This window comes from Geotrypetes seraphini, chromosome 16 (assembly GCF_902459505.1).
Source record: "Geotrypetes seraphini chromosome 16, aGeoSer1.1, whole genome shotgun sequence".
Taxonomy (NCBI): Eukaryota; Metazoa; Chordata; class Amphibia; order Gymnophiona; family Dermophiidae; genus Geotrypetes; species Geotrypetes seraphini.
The window spans coordinates 19258503-19282403 of record NC_047099.1 but is presented as its reverse complement, the minus strand read 5'-3'; the positions used below and the strand labels follow the sequence as shown (position 1 = coordinate 19282403).

Sequence of the window (23901 nt, the reverse complement as noted above, 5' to 3'; positions counted from 1 at the left end):
TGTTTTTGTCCTTTGATCCTAATCGCTTAGGACATCCTGTTTCCAAGCGCACCTTGTCCAACTGGTTGGCTGCTTGTATTTCGTTTTGCTACGCTCAGGCTGGTCTTCCGCCCCCGGGTCGAGTCACGGGGCATAAAGTCACAGCGATGGCAGCCTCTGTGGCTTTCCTCCGTTCTACACCGGTGGAGGACATATGCAAGGCTGCCACTTGGTCTTCGGTTCATACGTTCACCTCCCACTACTGTCTGGATACTTTGTCCAGAAGTGACGGCCGGTTTGGCCAGTCGGTGTTACGTAACCTGTTTTCCTAAATTGCCATCCTCCCACCTGCCCTTTTTTGGTTGGCTTGGAGGTCACCCACATGTGAGAATATGCTGCCTGCTTGTCCTGGGATAAAGCACAGTTACTTACCGTAACAGGTGTTATCCAGGGACAGCAGGCAGATATTCTCACAACCCGCCCGCCTCCCCGGGGATGGCTTCTTTGCTAGTTATGGAACTGAGGACCACGAGGTGGGATGCGCCCTCTAGTGGGCGAGAAGGCATGCACATGCGTGGTGCAGTGTGCAAACTTGAAACTTCAATCAAGTTTGCTTGAAAAGCTGTCCGCACTGGGGCTCCGTAGATGACGTCACCCACATGTGAGAATATCTGCCTGCTGTCCCTGGATAACACCTGTTACGGTAAGTAACTGTGCTTTACAGAACGTTATAAATACAGTGGTACCTCGGTTTACGAGTGCACCAGTTTGCGAGTGTTTTGCAAATCGAGCAAAACATTTGCAAAATCGGCGCCTCAGAAACTGAGTTTGCCTCGATTTGCGAGCGGTGCCCCCACGCAATCCGACACCCTCCCCCCCGCGATCCAGCATCCCCCCGCTCGCATCGCACTCCCCCGCCGCGATCTGAAATCTCCCAGCACCCACCTGAACACGCTGCTTACCCCCATCTGGCCACCGGCACCTATGCACAGGACATGCCGGTGCCCGAAGATCTGCGTCTTTTTCTTTGCTGGGCCTTGAGCTTCTGCGCATGCTCAAGGCCTTTGAGTTCACGCTCTCTCGGAGATTCTCGGGGAGAGCGTAAACTCGAAGGCCTTGAGCATGCGCAGATGCTCAAGGCCCAGCAAAGAAGAAGATGCAGATCTTCGGGCACCGGCACTGGCATGTCCTGTGCGTTGGTGCCGGTGGCCAGATGGGGGTAAGCAGCGTGTTCGGGTGGGTGCTGGAGGATTTCAGATCGCGGCAGGGGAGTGCGATGCGAGCGGGGGGATGCTGGATCGCGGGGGGGGGGGGTGGCGGATCACGCGGGGGGGCCTTCGGGGGGAGCAATGCCGGTTCTCGGGGGGGGGAGGGTAGAGCAACGCTGCTGACCTCGGGGGTGGGTGGGAACGTATCAAGCGAGTTTCCCTTGGTTCCTATGGGGAAACTCGCTTTGATATACGAATATTTTGGTTTACGAGCATGCTTCTGGAATGAATTATGCTCGTAAACCAAGGTACCACTGTAAATACAATTGAGAATGATAACACTGAGTGATGAAACCAAAAAAAGATGGTGTTTTAAAAAAAAAAAAACAATGAAATATTTTGTGAACACAAAAAAAGTAATCAAATAATGGAATGATTATTTAAAACCAAAAAATTACTGGAGATGTGTGCTGTTACTATTCCAAATTCTATATAGAGACTGGACGAGTAAAGGTCAAAACCAATTATGAGTGAAAGAAGGGGATAAATCTATACATCAAATTCTAAAAAGCACTAAAAAAGGAGATGACTCATAACATTAATGTAAAACACAATTTAACCACTAAAAAGTATAAATATAAATTCATTAGTCAGGTAAAACATATGACTCATACATGTTATGTACATCATACTTAAAACTAGGCAACATAGTAACATAGTAGATGACGGCAGATAAAGACACGAATGGTCCATCCAGTCTGCCTAACCTGATCCAATTTAAATTTTTTAAATTTTTTCTTTTTAGTTATTTCTGGGCAAGAATCCAAAGCTCTACCCGGCACTGTGCTTGGGTTCCAACTGCTGAAATCTCCGTTAAATCCTACTCCAGTCAATCTACATCCTCCCAGCCATTGAAGCCCTCCCCAGCCCATCCTTCATCAAATGGCCATATACAGACACAGACCATGCAAGTCTGCCCAGTACTGACCTTAGTTCTTTTTAAAAATTATTTTCTGATTCTAGATCCTCTGTGTTCATCCCACGCTTCTTTGAATTCAGTCACCATTTTCCTCTCCACCACCTCTCTCGGGAGCGCATTCCAGGCATCCACCACCCTCTCCGTAAAGTAGAATTTCCTAACATTGCCTTTGAATCTAGCACTCCTCAACCTCAAATTATGTCCTCGTTTTACCATTTTCCTTTCTCTGGAAAAGATTTTGTTCTAAGTTAATACTCTTCAAGTATTTGAACGTCTGAATCATATCTCCCCTGTCTCTCCTTTCCTCTAGGTCAGGGGTCAGGAACTCCGGTCCTCGAGAGCCATATTCCAGTCGGGTTTTCAGGATTTCCCCAATGAATATGCATTGAAAGCAGTGCATGCAAATAGATCGCATGCATATTCATTGGGGAAATCCTGAAAACCCGACTGGAATACGGCACTTGAGGACCGGAGTTCCCTACCCCTCCTCTAGGGTTTACATATTCAGAGCTTCCAGTCTCTCCTCATACGTCTTCTGGCGCAAGCCTCCTATCATTTTCGTTGCCCTCCTCTGGACCGCTTCAAGTCTTCTTACGTCCTTCGCCAGATACGGTCTCCAAACCTGAACACAATACTCCAAGTGGGGCCTTACCAATGACCTGTAAAGGGGCATCAACACCTTCTTCCTTCTACTGGCTACACCTCTCTTTATACAGCCCAGCATCCTTTTGGCAGCAGCCACTGCCTTGTCACACTGTTCTTTCGCTCTTTTTCAGGTATATAAAAGGGAAAAAAACAGCAAGAGAGGCAGTTGGCCCTCTTGACGACCAAGGAAGGAAAGGGTTCATTAAAGAAGACAAACAAATTGCAGATAGGCTAAATTCATTCTTTGCCTCCGTCTTTACCAATGAGGACACAACAACATTACCGGAAACAAGAAGGATATTCATGGGTGACATAGAGGATAGCCTCACCTCAGTGAACGTGGAATTGGACATGATATACTATCAGATTGACAAACTGAAAAGTGACAAATTCCCCGGACCAGATGGAATTCACCCGAGAGTATTAAAGGAGCTAAAGGTAGAAATTGGAGAACTATTACAAACCCTAGCTAACATGTCAATTAGAACCGGGCAAATACCCGATGACTGGAAGATAGCGAATGTCATCCCAATCTTCAAAAAAGGATCGAGAGGAGAACCAGGCAATTATAGACCTGTCAGTCTGGGAAGATGGTTGAAGCACTAATCAAGGATAGCATAGTGCAACACCTGGAGAATCATGACTTGATGAGAGCTAGTCAGCATGGCTTCAGGAAGGGGAAGTCATGTTTGACAAATTTACTTCAATTTTTTGAGAAGGTGAACAAACTAATCGACAACGGAGACCCGGTGGATATAATTTACTTGGACTTCCAGAAAGCATTCGACAAGGTCCCGCACACAAGGCTTATAAGGAAACTACTAAGCCACGGAATTGAAGGTGACGTACTTAGATGGATAGGCAAATGGCTAGAGAATAGATTGCAGAGGGTAAGCATAAATGGGAAATTCTCGGACTGGGAGATGGTGACTAGCGGCGTGCCCCAAGGATCGGTTCTTGGGCCCATCTTATTCAATATCTTCATAAATGACCTTGAAGAGGAAACAACAAGTATTATAATCAAGTTTGCAGATGATACAAAACTATGTCGGGCAGTTGGGTCACAAAAAGAAAGTGAAGATCTCCAGAAGGATCTAAATCAGCTGGAGGAATGGGTGGAAAAGTGGCAAATGAGGTTTAACATAGACAAATGCAAGGTGATGCACCTGGGTATGAAAAATAAGGAACATGAATATAAAATGTTAGGTGTAACATTGGCCAAATCCGATCAAGAAAGGGACCTGGGGGTACTGATAGACAGGAACCTGAAGCTGTCGGCTCAATGTGCGGCGGCGGCAAAGAAAGCAAACAGAATGTTAGGTATGATAAAGAAGGGGATCACGAGTAGATCGGCGGCCGTAATAATGCCGCTTTACAGAGCAATGGTCAGACCACACTTGGAATACTGTGTCCAACACTGGTCTCCATACCTAAAAAAGGATATAACCCTGCTGGAAAGGGTACAGAGGCGAGCCACGAAGCTAGTAAAAGGTATGGAAAATTTGAGCTACAAAGAACGACTCGAAGGACTGGGACTGTTCACCCTCGGGAGGAAGAGACTGCGAGGAGATATGATTGAGACTTATAAAATACTGAATGGATTCGATAAAATTGAGCAAGAAACACCGTTGTTCACATTGTCAAAAGTGACACAGACAAGAGGTCATGGACTGAGGCTGAGGGGCAGCAGGCTCAGGACAAATGTCAGGAAATTCTGTTTCACACAGCGAGTGGTGAACGCTTGGAATGCTCTCCCAGAGGAGGTGGTGACGGAGACTACCATTCTGGGTTTCAAGCGTGAGTTGGATGCACACCTCCTTGCAAATCACATTGAGGGATATGGGTAATCAGGGTCTCCATCTGGGAGCACCTGGCTTGGCCTCCGCGTGTGCGGGTCGCCAAAATAGATGGACCTAAAGTCTGATCCGGTGAAGGCGTTTCTAGTTAGTATTGGGGTTCAAGAAGGGATTGGGCAACTTTCTGAAGAAAAGGGGATAGAAGAGTACGGATAGAGGACTACTGCACAGGTCCTGGACCTGATGGGCCTCCGCATGTGCGGACTGCTGGGCATGATGGACCTCTGGTCTGACCCAGCGGAGGCAATGCTTATGTGCTTATGTGCCTTTAGATCTTCAGACTATCACCCCCAAGGTCCCTCTCCCCGTCCGTGCATATCAGCTTCTCTCCTCCCAGCATATACGGTTCCTTCCAATTATTAATCCCCAAATGCATTACTCTGCATTTCTTTGCATTGAATTTTAGTTGCCAGGCATTAGACCATTCCTCTAACTTTTGCAGATCCTTTTTCATATTTTCCACTCCCTCTTCGGTGTCTACTCTGTTACAAATCTTGGTATCATCTGCAAAAAGACACACTTTTCCTTCTAACCCTTTAGCAATGTCACTCACAAACATATTGAACAGGATTGGCCCCAGCACCGAACCACTACTCACCTTTACTTCCTCCAAGCGACTTCCATTAACCACCACTCTCTGGCGTCTGTCCAACAGCCAGTTTCTAACCCAGTTCATTACTTTGTGTCCTAACTTCAGCCCTTCAAGTTTGTTCAACAGCCTCCTATGAGGAACTGTATCAAAGGCTTTGCTGAAATCTAAGTAAATTACATCTAGCATATGTCCTTAATCCAGCTCTCTGGTCACCCAATCAAAAAATTCAATCAGGTTCGTTTGGCACGATTTACCTTTTGTAAAGCCATGTTGCCTTTGATCCTGTAACCCATTAGATTCAAGGAAGTATACTATCCTTTCTTTCAGCAACACTTCCATTATTTTTCCAACAACTGAAGTGAAGCTCACCGGGCTGTAGTTTCCTGCTTCATCCCTGTGACTACTTTTATGAATAGGGAACAAATCCGCTCTTCTCCAAACCCCAGGAATCACTCCCGTCTCCAGAGATTTGTTGAACAAGTCTTTAAAAGGACTTGCCAGAATCTCTCTGAGCTCCCTTAGTATCCTGGGATGGATCCCGTCTGGTTCCATCGCTTTGTCCACATTCAGTTTTTCAAGTTGCTCAAACACTGAACGGCGCAGAATCTACTCCATTTTCTCTTGTAATTTTGCCAGACAATCTCGGTCCTTCAGGATTTTCTTCTGTGAACACAGAACAGAAGTATTTGTTTAGCACATTTGCTTTTTCCTTATCACTTTCCACATATCGGTTCCCAGCATCTTTTAGTTTAGCAATTCCATTTTTCATCTTCCTCCTTTCACTAATATATCTGAAAAAAATTTTTATCTCCCTTTTTTACATTTTTAGTCATTTGTTCTTCCGCCTGTGCTTTTGCCAGACGTATCTCTCTATTGGCTTCTTTCAGTTTTACCCTGTAGTCTTTCTGCACTCCTCTTCTTGGGTTTTTTATATTTCACGAACGCCAACTCTTTCGCCTTTATTTTCTCCGCCACTAGTTTGGAGAACCATATTGGCTTCGTTTTTCTCTTGTTTTTATTGATTTTCATCACATAAAGGTCCATAGCCATTTTTATCGCTCCTTTCAGCTTAGACCACTGTCTTTCCAGAATCACAAATGTATACATATCACGAATTAAAAATGATAGTAATGGTATGCTAGAGAACTTGTTTTGGGGAAAGATCATTTTAAAGCCACACAATTGTAGGATCCACAGGGCAAGGAAGAGGCACTGTGGATAAATTTGGAAAGAGGGAATGGTGAATATATTTACCTTGGTATGATATACAGGCCTCCTTCACAGATGGAAGAAGTGGACAGAGATTTAATAGTAGACATTCAGAATATATCTAAAAAAGGGGAAGATTTACTAATAAGATGATTTTAATATGCTGGATGTTGATTGGGGTTTCCCTATTGTGGGATCTTCTAGAAGTAGGGAGATCCTTGATTCTCTACAAGGAGAACTGTTCCAGCAGTTGGTAATGGAACCCACGTGGGAAGGGGTCATACTGGACTTAGTGCTCACAAACTGGAAAAGTGTTTCTGATGTTACAGTGGATGATCATCTGGCATCCAGTGATCACTACATGGTACGCTTTAATATTAAGATAGGTATAGAGAGGACTCATTCAAAAGCTAAGGTTATCCCAGGACAAGCAGGCAGCATATTCTCTACATGTGGGTGACATTATCCACGGATCCCCATCGCGGACAGCTTTTCAAGCAAACTTGATTGACGATTTCAAGTTTGCTGGTGCTGCACCGCGCATGTGTGTGACTTCCTGCTCCACTAGAGGGCGCATCCTCTCCTCGTGGTCCTCAGTTTTTAGTTTTCCGCGGAGCCAGAAAGCCCTGTCTTTTTTTCTCTCTCCGTTCAAAGTGCCTTTCTTGCACTGCGGCTTCTTTGTTTTTGTTCGGGAGTCACTGTGTGGTTTTGTTTCTTGTTTTCTTGTCGAGTTTCTCGTTTTTTTCTTTCGGTTCAGCATCGGGGGCTCCCAGTTGCCGTGGCCACGGCCTGTCCTTACTTATGTCCCGGCCTCTCACCGGGTTTAAAAAGTGCTTGCAGTGCAGTCGGCTGCTTTTCCTGTGTCTGGGGACTGATCATCCGATGGACTCTTGCCCCAGGTGTGCGACTTTTCATTCCCGGGCTCTTCGTCGTTGTCGGGCCTGCATGGCGGAACTATTTGTGGTGGAGCCGGACCTCGCTTTGGCCCCGGCCTTGATGTTGGCCTCGAAGGCCTCGGCCACAAGCAAGTTGCCCTCTGTCTTGAAGGGATCTGCACCTTCGACCTCGAAGACCTCGGCTCCGGGTAAGTCCCCTCTTCCTCCTTCAGGGTCAGCGCTAGTGAAGAAGCCAATCTCGGAGTCTCCGGCCGTACAGGCAGCGAATGTAGCCCCGCCGGCCTTGACGAGACCATCCAAGCAGCCTAAGCGTGCTTCCACCACTCGGGAATACTCAGTTTTGAGGTCGCCCTCGGTGGAATGCACTGCGGCACCTGATAGGCCTAGTATGATCTTGGTGCCCATGTTCCAGGAAATGCTCAAAGCTCTGATTTCCTCAGAGCTCTCCCCAGCCCTGGCTCGCTTGGCCCTGACCCCAACCTCGCGAGTGGAGCAGCCTGAGCATCGTGTCGCGGGCCGCCGGGGCAAGGTGCGTCGGTCCCGACCTCTTTCCTCCTCGCCTCTCCCTTCGAAGCGTTCCTCGCTCTCGGGGCACCCGAGGTCAAGCCGCCGGTCTCGGCGCCCCTCGACCTCGTCTCCCCGAGGCGGGGTTGGTCTCCGGGCCCGCACATAACGGGATCTCTCCGGGTCTCGGACTTGATTTTCTCCATCCCCCGGTTGTTGAGATCAAAGCTGAGTGCTCAAGAGCCATGATGTGAGACCAAAGTGCTCCATATCTTAGAGGATGATTGGACCTTAAGAGAGAGCACTCCCAGGAATGGCTGAAGTCTCAGGGTGGTCGATCTGCACTAGGTCTGCATACAAGGGGCATCGAGGCCAGTGTGGAGCCACTCCCGGATGCCTGGCCACTCTTCTAAGGATTCTCCCTACCATGGGCCAGGGAGGGAACATGTACAGGAGTTTGACCATCGGCCAAAGCTAAACTAGTGAATTGATCCCGGTGCTTCCACGCTTGTTTCTGCGGCTGAAGAATTGCATCACTTGTTGCTTGCCAATTCCATGACATCGAATGTAGGGTTGCTCCAATGGTTGACGATGCTCTGAAATGCCTGAGGTGAGAGGGACCACTCTCCCGGGTCCAAAGTCTGCCTGCTGAGGAAGTCTGGCCACAGATTTTGAACTCCAATGATGTCAGCTGTAGTGATGGCCAGAAAATAAGTCTCTGCACAATGGAAGAGTTTTTGCCTCCTTCTGGAGGCCGACACTCCTGGTGCCTCCTTGCCTGTTGTGTTGTCAGAAAACACCCTGACCACTTTGTTCAACAACCGGGACTTAGAGTGAATCAGCTCTAACTGTATGGTTCAGAGCTCCAGCCAGTTGATGGACCAATGGTGTTGCAATGGGATCATTGCCCCTGCACTGGGTAATCCTCGCAGTGCACTCCCCAGTCCAGTAGGCTGGCATCTGTTGTCAGTGTGGTCGTCTCTGTCTCACAGTTATTTGGTTTAGAGGTTTATAGGGATTAATAGGTTTCTTTTTATTATTATTTTTATTGATTTCAAATAAAGTATCAAGTACAACTTGTACAGAAAGCAAATTAAACCAAACAAATTTACAGAGCCTATGCATAGTAAATCCACACTTAACAAGAATTAAACAAAAGTAAAAGAGTAATTATAATGGTAAAATTAGCTTAAGTCCTCTTTTTAGATCCAAGAAGTTTTAAACTGGCGAACTAAAGAAAAAGCACAATCTGTACAACAAAGCAATGCTGTCTTCTATATGGCGGGAACGGAGTTACACATTTTACTTATAGAGCTAAAGATTTATCTTTATCCAAGTGGAACAAAGCCAAAACATTAATTAATTGTTGAGGCTCAAAAAAAACCATATTTAGTTGAATGGTAGCGAACAATGCACTTACAAGGATGCTTTAATAAAATGTAGCCCCTAGTGAGATGACCCCTGGCTTAAGAGAAGAAAATCACATCTGCGTTTTTGTGTTTCCCTTGAAATATCAGGGAACATTTTAATTTTACAACCAAGAAATTCCTTCTGTTTATGTTCAAATATATTTTATTGAGCTCATCAAGAATACCAAACAGAGATACAAAACGAAGTGCATACAAGCTCAACTTTTTATATTACAGAACTTCTCCTTCCCCTCGAGCAACCCCACCTCATCCCCCCAGACAAACCCCCCCCCCCCCCAAATCACCCCCCCAGGTTCCTCCTTCCAAGTACAACATTAGTAAAGGGAAAATACAAAAGAAAACAGGCATACCAACTGCAACATAGTGAGACAGAAAACATGGATTCAACAGTTAAGTAAATGACTGCAAGCCAAAGGAGTCATGGTAGTCCAAAAGGGTTCCCAAATGCATTGAAAGCTGCGTCCAGGGAGAGAGGAAAATCCCGTCACATCTCTCTGTTCCCACATCAAGAGAGTAATCATCCGACAGCGCCAAATGGAGTAATCCGGTGCGTCACCCTCAAGCCATTTCAGCAAGATACATTTCAAGGCAACTAGGACAGTCCACTTAAGGAAAGCAGCAGCTCCCCTTGTACGAGGGTAATAATGGGGAAAAGCGCCAAATAAGAACAAAGGCGAGCGGTGAATTGTAATGTTCCAAATGCGCTCTCCAAAACCAAAAATGGCATTCCAAAAATTTTGAACATTAGGGCAAGTCCAGAACATATGTCCCAAGCCCGCTTCAGGAGCCTGGCATCGAAGACAGGCAGCATTCTCATGAAATCCAGAGAGATAAGCCCTCTTAGGAAAAATGTACAAATAGAAGACCAACTTATAGTGTTGCTCCCAAAAGGTGGTATATTTTTGAAAAGCAGGCAGCCTATGGACAGCCTGCAAAACCACATCAGGCAACTCCACTGCAAGGTCATGAGCCCAAGCATCCCATAATTTAGAATGGTCAAACAAGGGGGAATTCCTTCTGTTTATTCTTAAGAAATAGTCTCAATAACCATGATTTATCAATAGAAAGAGCTAGTGTTATAACCATTGTTGCTGGTGTTGCCCCTCCGTATCTGGCTTCTCCAGAATCTCAGTAACATTCAACGCTTGTTCTTCAGTGGATATAGGTTGCTGTTGATGTGGTATCTTTCTAGGAAGATAATACATTTGAGAAAATGGTGGAAGATTTTCCTCTGAAACTTCTAAGATTTCTAATAAGTATCTCTTAAGCATATCTCTAGGTGTAACCATAGTTACTCTTGGAAAGTTTATCAGTCTCAAGTTATTAACACGTGCTTGATTCTCTATTGACTCTACTTTTCTTCTGAGATTCAAATTATTTTTAATTATAGTTTCCTGGATTTGTTTTACTGAAAACATATTCTGCTCAATTTTTGAAATGAGTTTTTGGAAGAAGTCATGTCAAACTTTATTTTTTTTCACTCTTCTGAATACTGAACCATTTTTTTTTTCAATTTGCTGGAAATTGGGACTAATTGTCTTCCCAAAGTTTGCTACCGGATCCCAAAGAGTCACCTCAGCAGGCGTATCACAAAAGGAAATTTGTATTGGAGTATATAGTCTCTCACTTTCCTTGGAATATCCTTTGCTTTGTTCCTTTTGGATCAAACCTCTTCCTGATGCTGTAATTGTCCCCAGAATCCTCTTCAGAGATTCCCTGACCTGGGATCTCCATTTCCATACTCCCCGATGTCATACCGTCTGCCTCTGGGGATAGGACCACCCCTACCTTTGGGGTTTCCTCACGCCTGGGAGAACTGGTGGTCTGGGGTGGAGGAGTCGGTGCTCTAATCTCCGGGCTAAGAGTGGTATCAGGCCATAGAGAGATCCCTCTGGGGTTCTCAGCGAGCTAACATTTGAAGTTATCAACGCAGTTCCCTGCATTCGCCTGAGCAACTCTTCGATGTTGCCGAGCATTGGCACTCCAGAGCACCGTAAGGCGCCAACAGCGCTTTGGCCTCTCCTCTTTGGCATCGCATCCAAGAAAAAACAAAATTAAACTGTAAACAGACTGTCGCCAGCTAAGAAAACAGGTAACTAGAGAGCTCTGGTCAGATGCGTGTCACCCGATCATATAGACAGCAGCCATCTTGGATCTCGCCCCAATTAATAGGTTTCTTATTCTTCTCAGGGCTTGTGTGGTTTCTGGGTTTGAGGGTGGGGATGGGGAACTGGATGATGTTTTGGTGTATTTCTATTTCTCAAATGATGATATTGTTATTGTGTGAACCGGACTGTTATATTTAGCATTCTTTTTCTATTTTGTCATAGTCATTGGTATTGATCCTCTATTGTTTTATTTGTGTGTTTTCATCAATAAAAACTGTTTGAAAGTAAAATTTGAGATATCGCTTACATAATTAAAAATGCTAACATATAAAATAGATTGGGTAACACAAAAACAGGACATACAAGCAAAGTTGAGGAGAAGTGGGAGTGGAAATACAATTTGTGATAGGAAATAAAAAACATTGAAGGGGAAGTATGAAATAAACAGCTTCTTGTACATTACATTGAGCATATTATGAATGTGTGATTTCTAAACATACTAAACTTTGTCAATCTCTATGTATTAAAAAATTATCTTTCATGAGAATAAGCCTGATGTTGTATTTCTTCATGATATTGCTGATATAATTGATTTTGCTAATTTTTATTATTTTCAGGTATTTCAAAACATCTCATTCTTCTAGTTGCGGCAGAGGGTGTGTTTAATGATGCTACATCTGTAATAGTGGTTGAACTTATAAAAATGATGTCATCAAATGCTACAAATTGGGGTAAAATATTTATGTACTATTTCCTTACATATTATGTGGATATGAATAAATATTACTCATACACTATTTGTTTATTTCTTCACAGCTTCTGAAATTATTTTGCGACTGGTTTTAGAGTATATTGGGAGCCCATTCTTTGGATTTATAATGGCAAAATTTACAAAATTCTTGCTGTGTATCTTCAATGTTGGATTAAATGAAATTGCTATAACCTTGACAACAGTATATTTAACTTTCTTTCTTGGTAAGATAAAAAGAGAATATTTTGCTTTTATTAATTAAAATAGGTTTTATGTTTGTGTTTTTCTTTTCAGGGACACTTTTGAAGACTAAAAATGACATATTTTGACAACATTAGATTCTTTCTATGCTTAATTCGGTCTGAAAAAATGGGAACACGTCTCCCCTTTTTACCACAAACTCCACTGGCTACCACTGGAATCCAGAGTCCTATTCAAATTTGCCTGCTTTTGCTATAAAACAGTGTTTGGTTTATCCCCAAGCTACATCATCCCTCACTTCCTCCTGAATCACATCATCAAGAACACCCGCAGAATTCAACTCTTCGCCTACCCCTCCCTAAAACTATGCCACTCTAAAAAATTCCTTGACAAAACCTTCGCCTTCCAAGCTGCCAAGCTAAACCCATGGCTAACCCAAATGGCCCTCAAGGGCCCCAACTACCTCGGCTTCAGAAAAATGCTCAAAACCCACCTCTTCCAAGACCAGGATCCTTAATGCCCCTTCCTAACTAAATAAACCTCCCCCCTCACCTCCTCCCCCTCCCCCCTGCCAACTCTGATCAAGTTGGTCTTGAACCGCTGTTATTCTGTTTAATCGATGTGAACCACTTGTAACTCTATTTAATTGATGTGAACCGCCTAGAATTCTTCGGGGTACGGCGGTATACAAAAATAAAGTTATTATTATTATTATTATAATTTTCCAGTTCTTTTATGATTTTAATCATTATCTTATTTCTGCCCCTATGTTCTTACCTTATGTCTTCTGTCCTATTAAGCTCTGCAGTTCCTCCTTTTATCCTAATGATTTTGGTCTATGTGAGATTGAATATGTATGTTACTGCATTCCCTTTTTTATTTGTACATTGCTTAGAAGTACTGATAAGCAATGTACTGATAAATCTAATTTAATAAAACTTGAAATTTTCCTCTGTTTCAACCACACAAAATTGGCACCTGTAGTGGCCATCTTGGATTTTCTTTAAAGTTTTTAAAACTATATTTTTTGGACTCAGAAGCTTTGTTTTTGCTCCAAACTTCACAGATGGCCACCTCAGAACATGATGGCATGGATTCATGCTGTAAATCTGGTGGATGGCTTGCGGTTTTGCAGTCACATATTCTGTGTGCCGCAGCCCGTAAGGGGCATAATCAGTGTGTGGATTCTGCACTATCCTCCGGAGAGGCCCTGCTTTCCTCCATTTTTGCCTGAGACTCGATTCCAGCGTCCGGGATGCCGGAATTGTTGTGAGGATGGTGTTTTGGCAAAATGCAAGTACAGGTCAGGGAAAGTCTCTACAATCTTCAAACAATTTCAAATCTGAGTCCTGCTGATTGGCTTTGGTCGCCGAGGACTAATTTCATCCGGAATTTGTGGATATGATGTATCAGGCTTTCATGAGAAAGCGGGCTATGCCTGTGTCTCCCTATCAGACTGCGGTGTGGCAGTCTGTACAGCCTTTCGATTCCACCATGTCATGGTACGCCTGAACGTCAGCAGCAACTTCCCACTATTGTCTCGGTACATGCGTCACTTTCTAGGCTTTTGCTGTCGCACGGTGCTTCGGCAGGTCCCATTGACATGACTAGCCTAACGGGTCTTGGGGATTCCCAGAACGCTGCTTTTCACGATGTAGGAGAGTATCAGATGGTACGCAGGTAAGTCCAGTCGCCTTCCTGATCTTATCTCTGTCTCCCACGGACATTGGGACTTGACTCAGACTCTGAAGTTCAGGCGGAGTGTTCGATCATGTGTTATACGCACCTGCTCTCCGCTGCATTTCCAGTTCATGCAGACTTGGCAGAAATGCTCTTGGAGGTTGGGGAGCTCCAGAGGGTCCCCTGAAGTGCGCTAGGGCAAGGGCTACATTGTATCCCATGGTTTCATAATTTTCCAAGTGTCTAATCCCATCAAGGTGGATTTGGCAGTGGCTCAGGTCGCTAAACGTACTTCCTTGCCCTAGGCCAGAGGGGTTGTTCTGAAGGATGTCCTGGACCGACTACTAGATTTTGTTATGAAGCGTCTTTTGATCTGATGCGACGGGAGTGCGAGCTGCAGCGGCCACTTCCTCTGTGGCCCGTGCATGTCATACTGAACTTTGTCAGGTTCCTGTGGAGGTTGTCCCTTGGGACCTTGGCTTCCTGGTTTCTGGAGTAAATTATTTGGCAGCCGCACTCTGTGATATTTTGACCTTGTTTGCTAAGCTGGGTGCTTCTTCAGGAGACTGTTATGGCTTCCGCAGTGGTTGGGTGATTCTTCATCCATGTCTGTGCTGAGCAACTTACCTTTCCACGGTTTACCCTTCTTTAGCCAGGGTTTGGATGACCTGATGGCGAGTGTGCAAGACCGCAAGCCTCAGGCGCTTCCTGGCTCTTGACTTCGTCTGTCCAGGGGGACGGAACGGCCGTTTTTTTTAGCCCTCATGGCAAATTTCAGTATGCCTGACCCCTGCGATGGAGCGGCATTTTGGAGCATCCTATAGACCTCGTTTTGGAGGTGCAGCACGCCAACAGTCTTCCAACTCTCAATCTGTCCCTTCTAAGAGATCCTTATGATGCCGAGTCTCTAGTGAGGCCCCCCCCCCAATTCGGGGGCCGGCTTTTGGCCTTCCTTTCAGAATGGCCTAGCAGTTTTCAAGGATGGTCTTCGACTACAGTTCTTCCGGTTGCCGCCGAACTTCTTCCGGTCCCCTCTCAAGGGACATCCAGACAGGTCCGATAAGCTGTGCGTTACGGTATACTGGTTCATGGATTTGTCGGCCATGGAGTCCGTACCACGGGATGCCTTCGGCTCCATGAGATACTCGATTTCCTCATCGTGCCATAGAAGGACTCTGATTGCAGACTGATTCTGGAGCTTTGAGCAGGGCGGCTGGACCCAGGGCATTCTGTCCTAGCGGCGGTGGCACCCAGGAAGTTTTTGGCTTCCTTGGATTTCACGGAAGCGTGTCTCCATTTCCTGATATTCCCTTCTTGTTCTTGGGAGGCATTTCCAGTTTGTGGCGCTCCCTTTCGATTTGGCATCGGCGACCAAACCTTTACCAAGATCATGGTTTGTGGCTCTTGACTGACCCAGATGACTTTGGTACGCAGCCTTTGTGAGGTTGAGCTCTGGGAGCGGTCTGCATTTTCCTTGCTTTTGGCGGTTGCTCACGCAGGAACCGTTTGTACTTCAAGTTCCGGACCACTTTGGTCTGATGGCCAGGGGCTTTTCCTCTGTGGTTATCGCCACGCCCCTACTGGAATTCAATGGTCTCGGCCTATGTGTAAGCCTAGAGGTGTTTTCAGGCTTGGTGTGTGGGACTTCGGGTGGTCCCTTTGGTACCGTCACTGGCTCAGGTTCTGGACTTCCTGCAGAATGCCATCAGGAAGGGTCGGGCGGTCTCTTCTGTACGTGTTCAGCTTGTAAGACTCTCCTGTTTGGGTCCTTCTTCGTTCAGGGGTTCACTGGCTTCTCACCCAGAGGTTGTCCGGTTCTTGTGGGGGAGCAGGGAGGCTGCGGCCTCCCTTGAGGCTGCCTTGTCCATCGTGGAACCTGAATTTAGTCCTGCGCTCCCTGAATCGTCCACCCTATGAACCCATGGGATGAGATCTCTCTGAAAGATCTTAACATCAAGTCCGTCTTCCTGGTGGTGGTCACTTCTGCACGGTGAGTGTCAGAGCGTCAGGCTTTGTCGTACAGAGATCCTTTTCTTCACATCATGGAGTATGCAGTGTTTTTGAGGCCTGTGACTTCTTTTCTTCCGAAAGTGGTTTTCTCTTTCCACATCACCGGGAAGTTCGGTTGCCAGCCTTGGTTCCTTCGGGTTCCAAGTCTCAGGATTGTGTTTTGCAGTCTCTGGATGTAATGTGTCTTCTTTTGAGATACCTCGAGGCCACTAACGACTTACATCTGTCGGACCATCTGTTTGTCCTAGCGGGCCCCGCGCGTCAGGATCGGCCTGCTTCCAAGACTACTATTTCACATTGGATACATGCTGCTATTTCTGCAGCCTATGTGGCGGCGGGGAATAAGTCTCCCTTTGGGGTGAGAGCTCACTCTAACTGAGGACTGGCATTCTTGTGGGCTGAATCTCATGCGGTCTTGCCTGAGGAGCTTTGTCGGGTGGCCCCTTGGGCTTCCCTTCATACCTTTTCCAGGTTTTATAGGCTTGATGTGGTGGCTAAGGGTGCTACGGCCTTTGGCGCTTCTGTTCTCGTGGCGGGTTCATTGGGCCCCCCCCCCCTGAGTTTTGGGACTGCTTTGATACATCCCATCCATTCAGCTTCCAGAGAGATTGTACAAGAATGAAAGATTAGATTTCTTACCTCTGCTAATCTTCCTTCTTGTAGATCTTCTCTGGAAGCTGAACGCCCGCCCATCTGTTTGTCCAATTTGCAGGTCGCCTCTTCAGTAACTAGTAAGCTGGATTTCTGTCTTTGACCAGCCTCACTGAGATTTCCATGTGTATTCCCCTTCGTAAGGTTTAAGGGTTGGTGGGGGGTTCCCTGAGGGGGGGTGCCCCTTCTGGTTTTCAGGCTGTGTCCACATTCCAGGATTTTCCTGGGTTTTGCAGTTTATACTGTTTACATTATGTGTTTGATTCTTATTGGCCATTTTTGGCCGTAGTTTTTGGTATATTACGATATTGAGCAGAATTGACTGGTAGCGGGAGTTCCTGCGCCCTCTCTTTCTTTTCTTGTTTCCTGTTGTCATAGGTCTCTGTGGCTTTTCTACTAACTGGGCATGTCAGGAAGCTCCCGGGCAGGTAGCCCAAAGGGAAGGGATCATCTTTTAGTTGCCCTGTAGCTGAAGCTAACAGAGATGCAAGATCCCATCCGTTCAGCTTCCAGAGAAGATCTACAAGAAGGAAGATTAGCAGAGGTTAATAAACCTAATCTTTCATACTAGCCAGAAGCTTCATGCCCCTGAGATCCCACTGAAAAACATGCAACAGGTAAACTTGATTGTTCTTTCAAATTCTGGATAACACCTGTTGCAGGTAAATAACTGTGTTATCCTGCTTGCCTATGGAGAAACTGAGAAAGTTCATCACATACTCCATAGAAATTCAGCTGCTCCTCTTATCCAACTCTTCGCAGAACCCTCAACAGGATACAACTAAATCTCCCAACGACAAAAAATCTCCAGTACAGATGTATTTTTCACTTCATGCTAACCTTCCTGGGAGTGAAAACTTGGAACGACCTCACAGAAACAACCAGAACACAGCCTAGCCACACCTTATTCCAGAAGAAACTGAAAAACCTTCTCTTTGATACCTGAACTTTACATGAGTCTCTCTCAGTATACCTTTCCTGTTATTCAGTCACATTCCCTTAATTCTCCACTTTTTCCCTTACCTCACTGACTGTTCTGTTCTTTTTTTCTACCTTCTTCTCTCTGTAAGTCACTATGAGGCTTAGTAGGATAAATCAACCATAAAACTTTCTAACTTCCCTTATAGTTAAAACTTCCTAACCTTGGGGACAGACTAAGGGTGGGTGAGAAGGGGCTGGGGGGTTTTCTAAGTTTTTATGGGCTTCCCAGAGGGTGGATCCAAACTGGCAAAAATCAAAAAGAACTGACCCCAAAATATCCACAAAGAAGAAAATCCAGAGAACCCCCCCCAAAAAAAACTCTGTGGAGTGACGATGTTCCTAAATGGACTTTATTTGAAAGTGTCAAAGTTCCAAAGGTACACTGAAATCATCCACATAAAATAATTTCATCCACCTAAAAATAAATCATCCACATAAAAGCCTTAAAGGACCTAGTCCGCTAGGGATACAGGACCCTTTTTTAACACGGTCTGCGTTTCGACACAAAGTCTTCTTCAGGGGTCCTATAAATAATGAGGGGTACATTAGTGGTGATAAGATGTGAGACTGTGAATGATATCTGACATGCAAAGAGTATGAAAGATATGTGATAAAGGACACAGTGATGTAAATGGCACTAATAAAAATGAGTTGATGAAAAAAGTGATAAATATCATAAATATGTGAAAACAGAAAATATTTGAGTCTATGCAAAATGTAGAGTGAAGTGAAAAACTTAAATGTATTATAAAAATGGTGGATGTGCAAAGACAATGCTAAACAAATGATCTGTAAATACTTGTAAATACTAGAGAGCTGCACGGGAATGGGGACGACGGGAATCCCGCGGGACCCCCCTTCGGGTCACGAGGATCCTTTGGGGAAGCCCCCTAGGGTCACGGGAATCCCATGGGGATGCCCCCTAGGGTCGCGGGGAACCCGTGGGGACGCCTCCGAAGGTCGCGGGGTTCCTGCAGGGCTGGATGTACTCGGTCGCGCGGCTCTTCTTCTCTCTACCTGCTCTGCTTGCAGCACAGAGCCGAACGGAAGTCTTCCCGATGTCAGCACTGACATCGGAGGGGAGGGAGGGCTTAAACAAAGCCCTCCCTCCCTCCGACGTCAGCGCTGATGTCGGGAAGACTTCCATTCGGCTCTGTGCTGCAAGCAGGGCAGGTAAGGAGATGGAGAGAAGTCTCGCGGTTCGAGTGGCTACCAAGGGAGGGGCGGTCCGCTCCGGATGCAGCACAGCCGGCCAGGTCCCCTTACTTTTGTGGTGCTTTCCCGACCGACCGACTGACAACAGCCCCGGTCTGACAATCCTCCCTGCCCTGTAGCCGCGAATCTAAATTACCTTCTTACAGCAGCAGTAAGAAGGTAATTTAGATTCGCGGTTAAGGGCAGGGAGGTTTGTCGGACCGGGGCTGTTGTCGGTCGGTTGGGGAAGAGCCACAAAAGTAAGGGGACCTGGCCGGCTGTGCTGCACCCGGGGCGGGAGAGAAGGAGGGGGGGGAGAAGGACGCTGAAAGCACTGGAGAAGACAAAGGGATGGAGAAGGATGCTGAAAGGCCATGGGGAAGATGGGCCAGAGGGGGAGGGGGGTGAAGGACTCTGAAAGCACTTGTGGAAGACAGGGAGGGAGAAGGACACTGAAAGCACATGGGGAAGACAAAGGGGTGGAGAAGGACGCTGAAAGGCCATGGGAAGGGCTGGGGGGGAAGGACTCTGAAAGCACTTGTGGAAGACAGAGGGGGGAGAAGGATGCTGAAAGCACATGGGGAAGACAAAGGGGTAGAGAAGGACACTGAAAGGACATGGGGAAGACCGGGGGGGGGGGGGGGAGAAGGACGCTGAAAGGACATAGGGAAGCAGAGGGGGGAGAAGGACACTGAAAGCACATGGGGAAGACAGAGGGGGGAGAAGGACGCTGACAGGAAATGGGGAAGAGAGAGTAGGGAGAAGACGCTGGCAGGGAAGAAGACAGATGCCAGACTATGGGGGGAGCGGAGGGAAGAAGATGGGTGCCAGTCCAATTTGGAAGGGGAAGAAAGGGAGAGGCACAGTAACAGAGCAAATGGAAGATGCAGAAGGAAGAGAGACAGTGGATGGAAGGAATTGAATGAGAACATGAGGAAAGCAGAAACCAGGAAACAAAGAAACCGTTTACAAAGTATGTATTCTTCCCAATTAATATTTCCAAATTAATAGTCTTTTTGCTTATTTGTAAATGGGTTTCTACCAGAGCCTTTAATTCAGTAGCATAATTAAATGAAATAACTATTTCTGAAGTTTATAGGAACGGGCGGGGACGGAGGGGATTCCTCGCGGGGACGGGTGGGGACGGAGGGATTTCTCACGGGGACGGGTGGGATTCCTCACGGGGACGAGTGGGGACGGGTGGGACTTTAGCGGAGACGGGTGGGATTTCTGTCCCCGCGCAACTCTCTAGTTTAAACAAGCTAGAAAGACACAAAGGGACAAAAAATGAATGAAGAATACATACCCTGGGGGGTCCTATAAAGGTGAATATGTGGGAAACTAAAATAACATTGAATTTAAAATTTCAGGAGTTAAAACCATATATAAAACTCTATACCACTGCCAAGTTTAAGATTAAGCATATTAGCAAAGCTATGTAGAATGTTTTAAAACCCAAAAACAGATACAGATGATAGAGAAAAGGGATATGCAGTAAAAAAAGAGGGGCTGAAAGCTTCCAATAAAGAGGCTAAATTGAAAACCTAATTGAAAAACTAACAAGTCAAAAGCCATACAAGTTAGCATACTTAGTGAACTGTGATTGAAAGAAAAACGGTGAGAAGAAGCCACAGAAAAGTTTAAGTGGGGGATGGGCTCAGAAAAGGAACCATGCTGCACATTACTAAATAACTAAATAACACTAAAAAAAACTATGCAAAGTAGAAGACAGATAAGGGATGTAAAAATACATAGCTGAATACTGCTAATTAAGAGAAAAAACCAAAAGAGGGTCATCCAGTAAACAATATGGAAGACATCCAGTGAAAGTTAGAGGAAAAATGAAAGCTGAGAAGAACGAAATCTAGAAGAAATCAAAGACCCATGACAAACTGGCGCCATTAGGGATAACAACTCCCATATGTGTGGTAGATCTATCCTGATGCCCAAGAAGAACCTACATTACAAGTAAGTAACTTCCGTTATTAGACAGTTATTATATAGTTATGTTATTAGATAGTTATGTAATGTTATTAGATATTTATGTTATTAGATAGTTATATAATTTAAATCCTCATGTCCACCAAGTCTGTATTTCCCACCAAAGTTTGTCCTGCTTATACTGTGAATGTACTCTTGTGACCTTTTCTGGGCTCCTTTGGGAGGACGGGCTAAATAAATGAATAAATAAAGAAATAAATTATAAGCCACTATCATTAGATATATGATAAAATATAACAATTTTTTTTTCTTTTCAGCTGAATGGTGTAGAATGTCTGGAATTGTTTCTGTCACTGTTTTAGGACTATTTATAGACACTAAAACATATAGCCCTGGAATTGAGGCATTTCTTGTTAGGTAAGAATGTATAATGCAAATTTGCTTTTTTAATATGCTTAAATCTTCAGTACAAGGAAAATGCTTATTATCCCAGGACAAGCAGGCAGCATATTCTCACATGTGAATTTGCTTTGGGGATTTTCTTCACTACTCTACCTACCTTCCTTGGACCACACTGCCTCCCGACTTGAACCAGGAGCAGCGAGAACAAAGCGGGAGCAAGGTAAAACACACCCAGGGCGTGGGAGCGAGCTCTGCTCCTCCCCCTCATCGCTGCACCGCTGAACCAGTTGGAAGGCTCAGCGGGAATGATTCTGCAGTTTGAATTTGCTTTGGAGTGTTTCATCGCTACTCTACCTATCTTCCTTGGACCACACCGCCTCTCGACTTGAACCGGGAGTAGCGAGAGCTGAGCTAGTTGGAAAGCTCAGCAGGCACCTGAGGGCCGCTGAGCCAGTTGGAAGACTCAGCGAGAATGATTCTGCACTTTGAATTTGCTTTGGGGTTTTTATTCACTACTCTACCTACCTTCCTCGGAACACACCGCCTCCCGACTTGAACCAGGAGCAGTGAGAGCAGATCGGGAGCATGATAAAACACACCCAGGGCATGGGAGCGAGTTCCGTCTCTCCCCCTCACCGTTGCACCGCTGAGCCAATAAAAGGCTCAGCGCCTAACCGCGCAGCCGTTCGGTGCGCCATCTAAGGCGTGCTTCAAAGGCACCCGCCTTAGCGAGAGCGCCTTTGCGAAGCAACCTACCAACCCCCTCAAAACCTACTCTCAACCACAATATCCATTCCCTTCCTTACCACAATGTCAAGTTTTTCTACAACACTTGAGAAGCCCCCTGTTTGAGCCTTCAATAACTAACCTCATGACACTCAATATGCTGGTATAAGTAATGTAAATTTTATTAACAAACAATAACAGCTTACAAAAATAAATCGTTCAGCATATGGAGTAACAAAGTATAGGTCAAGCCGGCTTGACGAAACCTCAGATCTGTTCTCCCTATATCAGCAAAAAGGCCACCTTATATACATTTTTGACAGCCAGAGACCATGTTAGTGGAAATTACAATTCTAGTTTCTATTGGTTACTTACAATCGTCATTTCACGTATCAGTTTATTAATTGGCCAACATTTTTACTTCTGAATCATACCGCGCCCTTGTCATTTACCAAAAACTAGCTAATTCCTTGATATATGTAATTTTAATATCAAGGTCATCAATTTTCTAGTAATGCCTGCCCATTCCAGGACCTGTCTTGCAAAATAGTCCTTTTTATATTCTTGGTCACAATATTTGTTAATCCTCTTAGGTTCGCTTTCCTGTTTTTATGACACTTCAGCATATGTGGTGCTAGTTGCTATGTGAAAGAATAAGTTTCGCTTGACTTGCTTATCTCAGCATTTGACTTAACTTGCTTATCCTAGCAAGAACAGATTGTGTAAAAGCTGTGTTCAAGGTGTATTTTTCAGGGCTTTAAGCGCTGTTGGCCTATTTCTATCGTTCTGGGGACTTTTCAGGGTGTCTATCTTCACCTCCAGTATCATGGAGGTCTTCAAAGTCTTTACCTGTACGCACCTGCACAGGCCTTCCCCTCCGTCCTCAACCTCCACTAAAAACCAATACTCCCACCCATACGAATACAACACTAGATCAACAACCTAACCACAGAGAACCACTCCTCACCCAATTCCTCTCCCCATCCTCCTAAGGAATTGCTTAAACTTCCGCTGAATGGCATTCTTAAGCATACCTTCCGCAAGAATTTGGACACCCCATACACAGTACCAGAAATTCCTGGGAAACTGGACTCTCGCTACAATGTTATGTGTTCAGGTTTCAAAAAACCTCAGTTTTCCTACCAGTCTCTAGTGGTAGAGTCTATCCTAAAAAAAAGTCAGCCCCTTCCAAAGTGTATACTACGGTACTTCCAGGGCATGAGGATAGATCAATGGACAAATTTGAAGGAAGTTATACCAGAACTCTATGGTGGCCAACAGAGTTTAAAATTATAACTTCAAACTTCATCTCTTATTTGAAATTCTAGATAAAGACCTTGTCACTCTATTTCAAATACTTACCTCCTCATCGATTAACGGATTTCAAGCACATGTACCATTCTCTTACTCAGCTCCAAGTCCATCTAGTGCAATCTTCATAAGATTCATATGAGCTAACATCCACAGTCTTATCTCTCTCGGTAGCCATGAGGCGTCTTACATGGTTGAGAGTTGCTGACATGTACCCCAACCTTCAGGACCGTCTGGCCTTGTCTGGGGGATGAACTTTTTGGGGATTCCATTGAAAATGCGATGAAGAAGCTTTCTGTGAATGAAAAATCTTTTGCCTCATTGCTCAGGTCTAAAGCTAAATCTGCTACCTCCAGAGGATATAAACCATCTTCTTCATACCAAAGGTGTTATCCCCCAAAGTCTGCATGTTACTCCCAGACCGTTGCAGAAAAAACACCAGCAATGTCCACAAAAGACTCAGACACCTAGACTACTCAGCCTTTTTTTACTACGTTCAGCAGAGCATAACAAATCACTGAGTCTCAGTCTCCTCTTCCCATCAGGGTTGTCTCGCCCATTTCTACTATTGATGGAAATTAATCACTTCCGATCTCTAGATTCTTACCATTATTCAGGAAGGTTATTCCCTTCATTTCCTTCACACT

At 45.2% G+C, this 23901-nt stretch overlaps 1 protein-coding gene across 12 annotated transcripts in view; it reads left to right on the top strand.

Moving 5' to 3' along the window:
- Nucleotides 1–23901, top strand: part of LOC117350768 (sodium/hydrogen exchanger 10-like) — a 753575-nt gene that overhangs the window by 99824 nt on the left and 629850 nt on the right. For all 12 annotated transcript variants that reach the window (XM_033925346.1, XM_033925349.1, XM_033925353.1 and 9 more), the window contains 2 exons: nucleotides 12024–12137; nucleotides 21133–21232. In XM_033925346.1, coding sequence (XP_033781237.1) covers nucleotides 12024–12137; nucleotides 21133–21232 — 214 coding nt within the window. The remainder of the gene's footprint in view (nucleotides 1–12023; nucleotides 12138–21132; nucleotides 21233–23901) is intronic.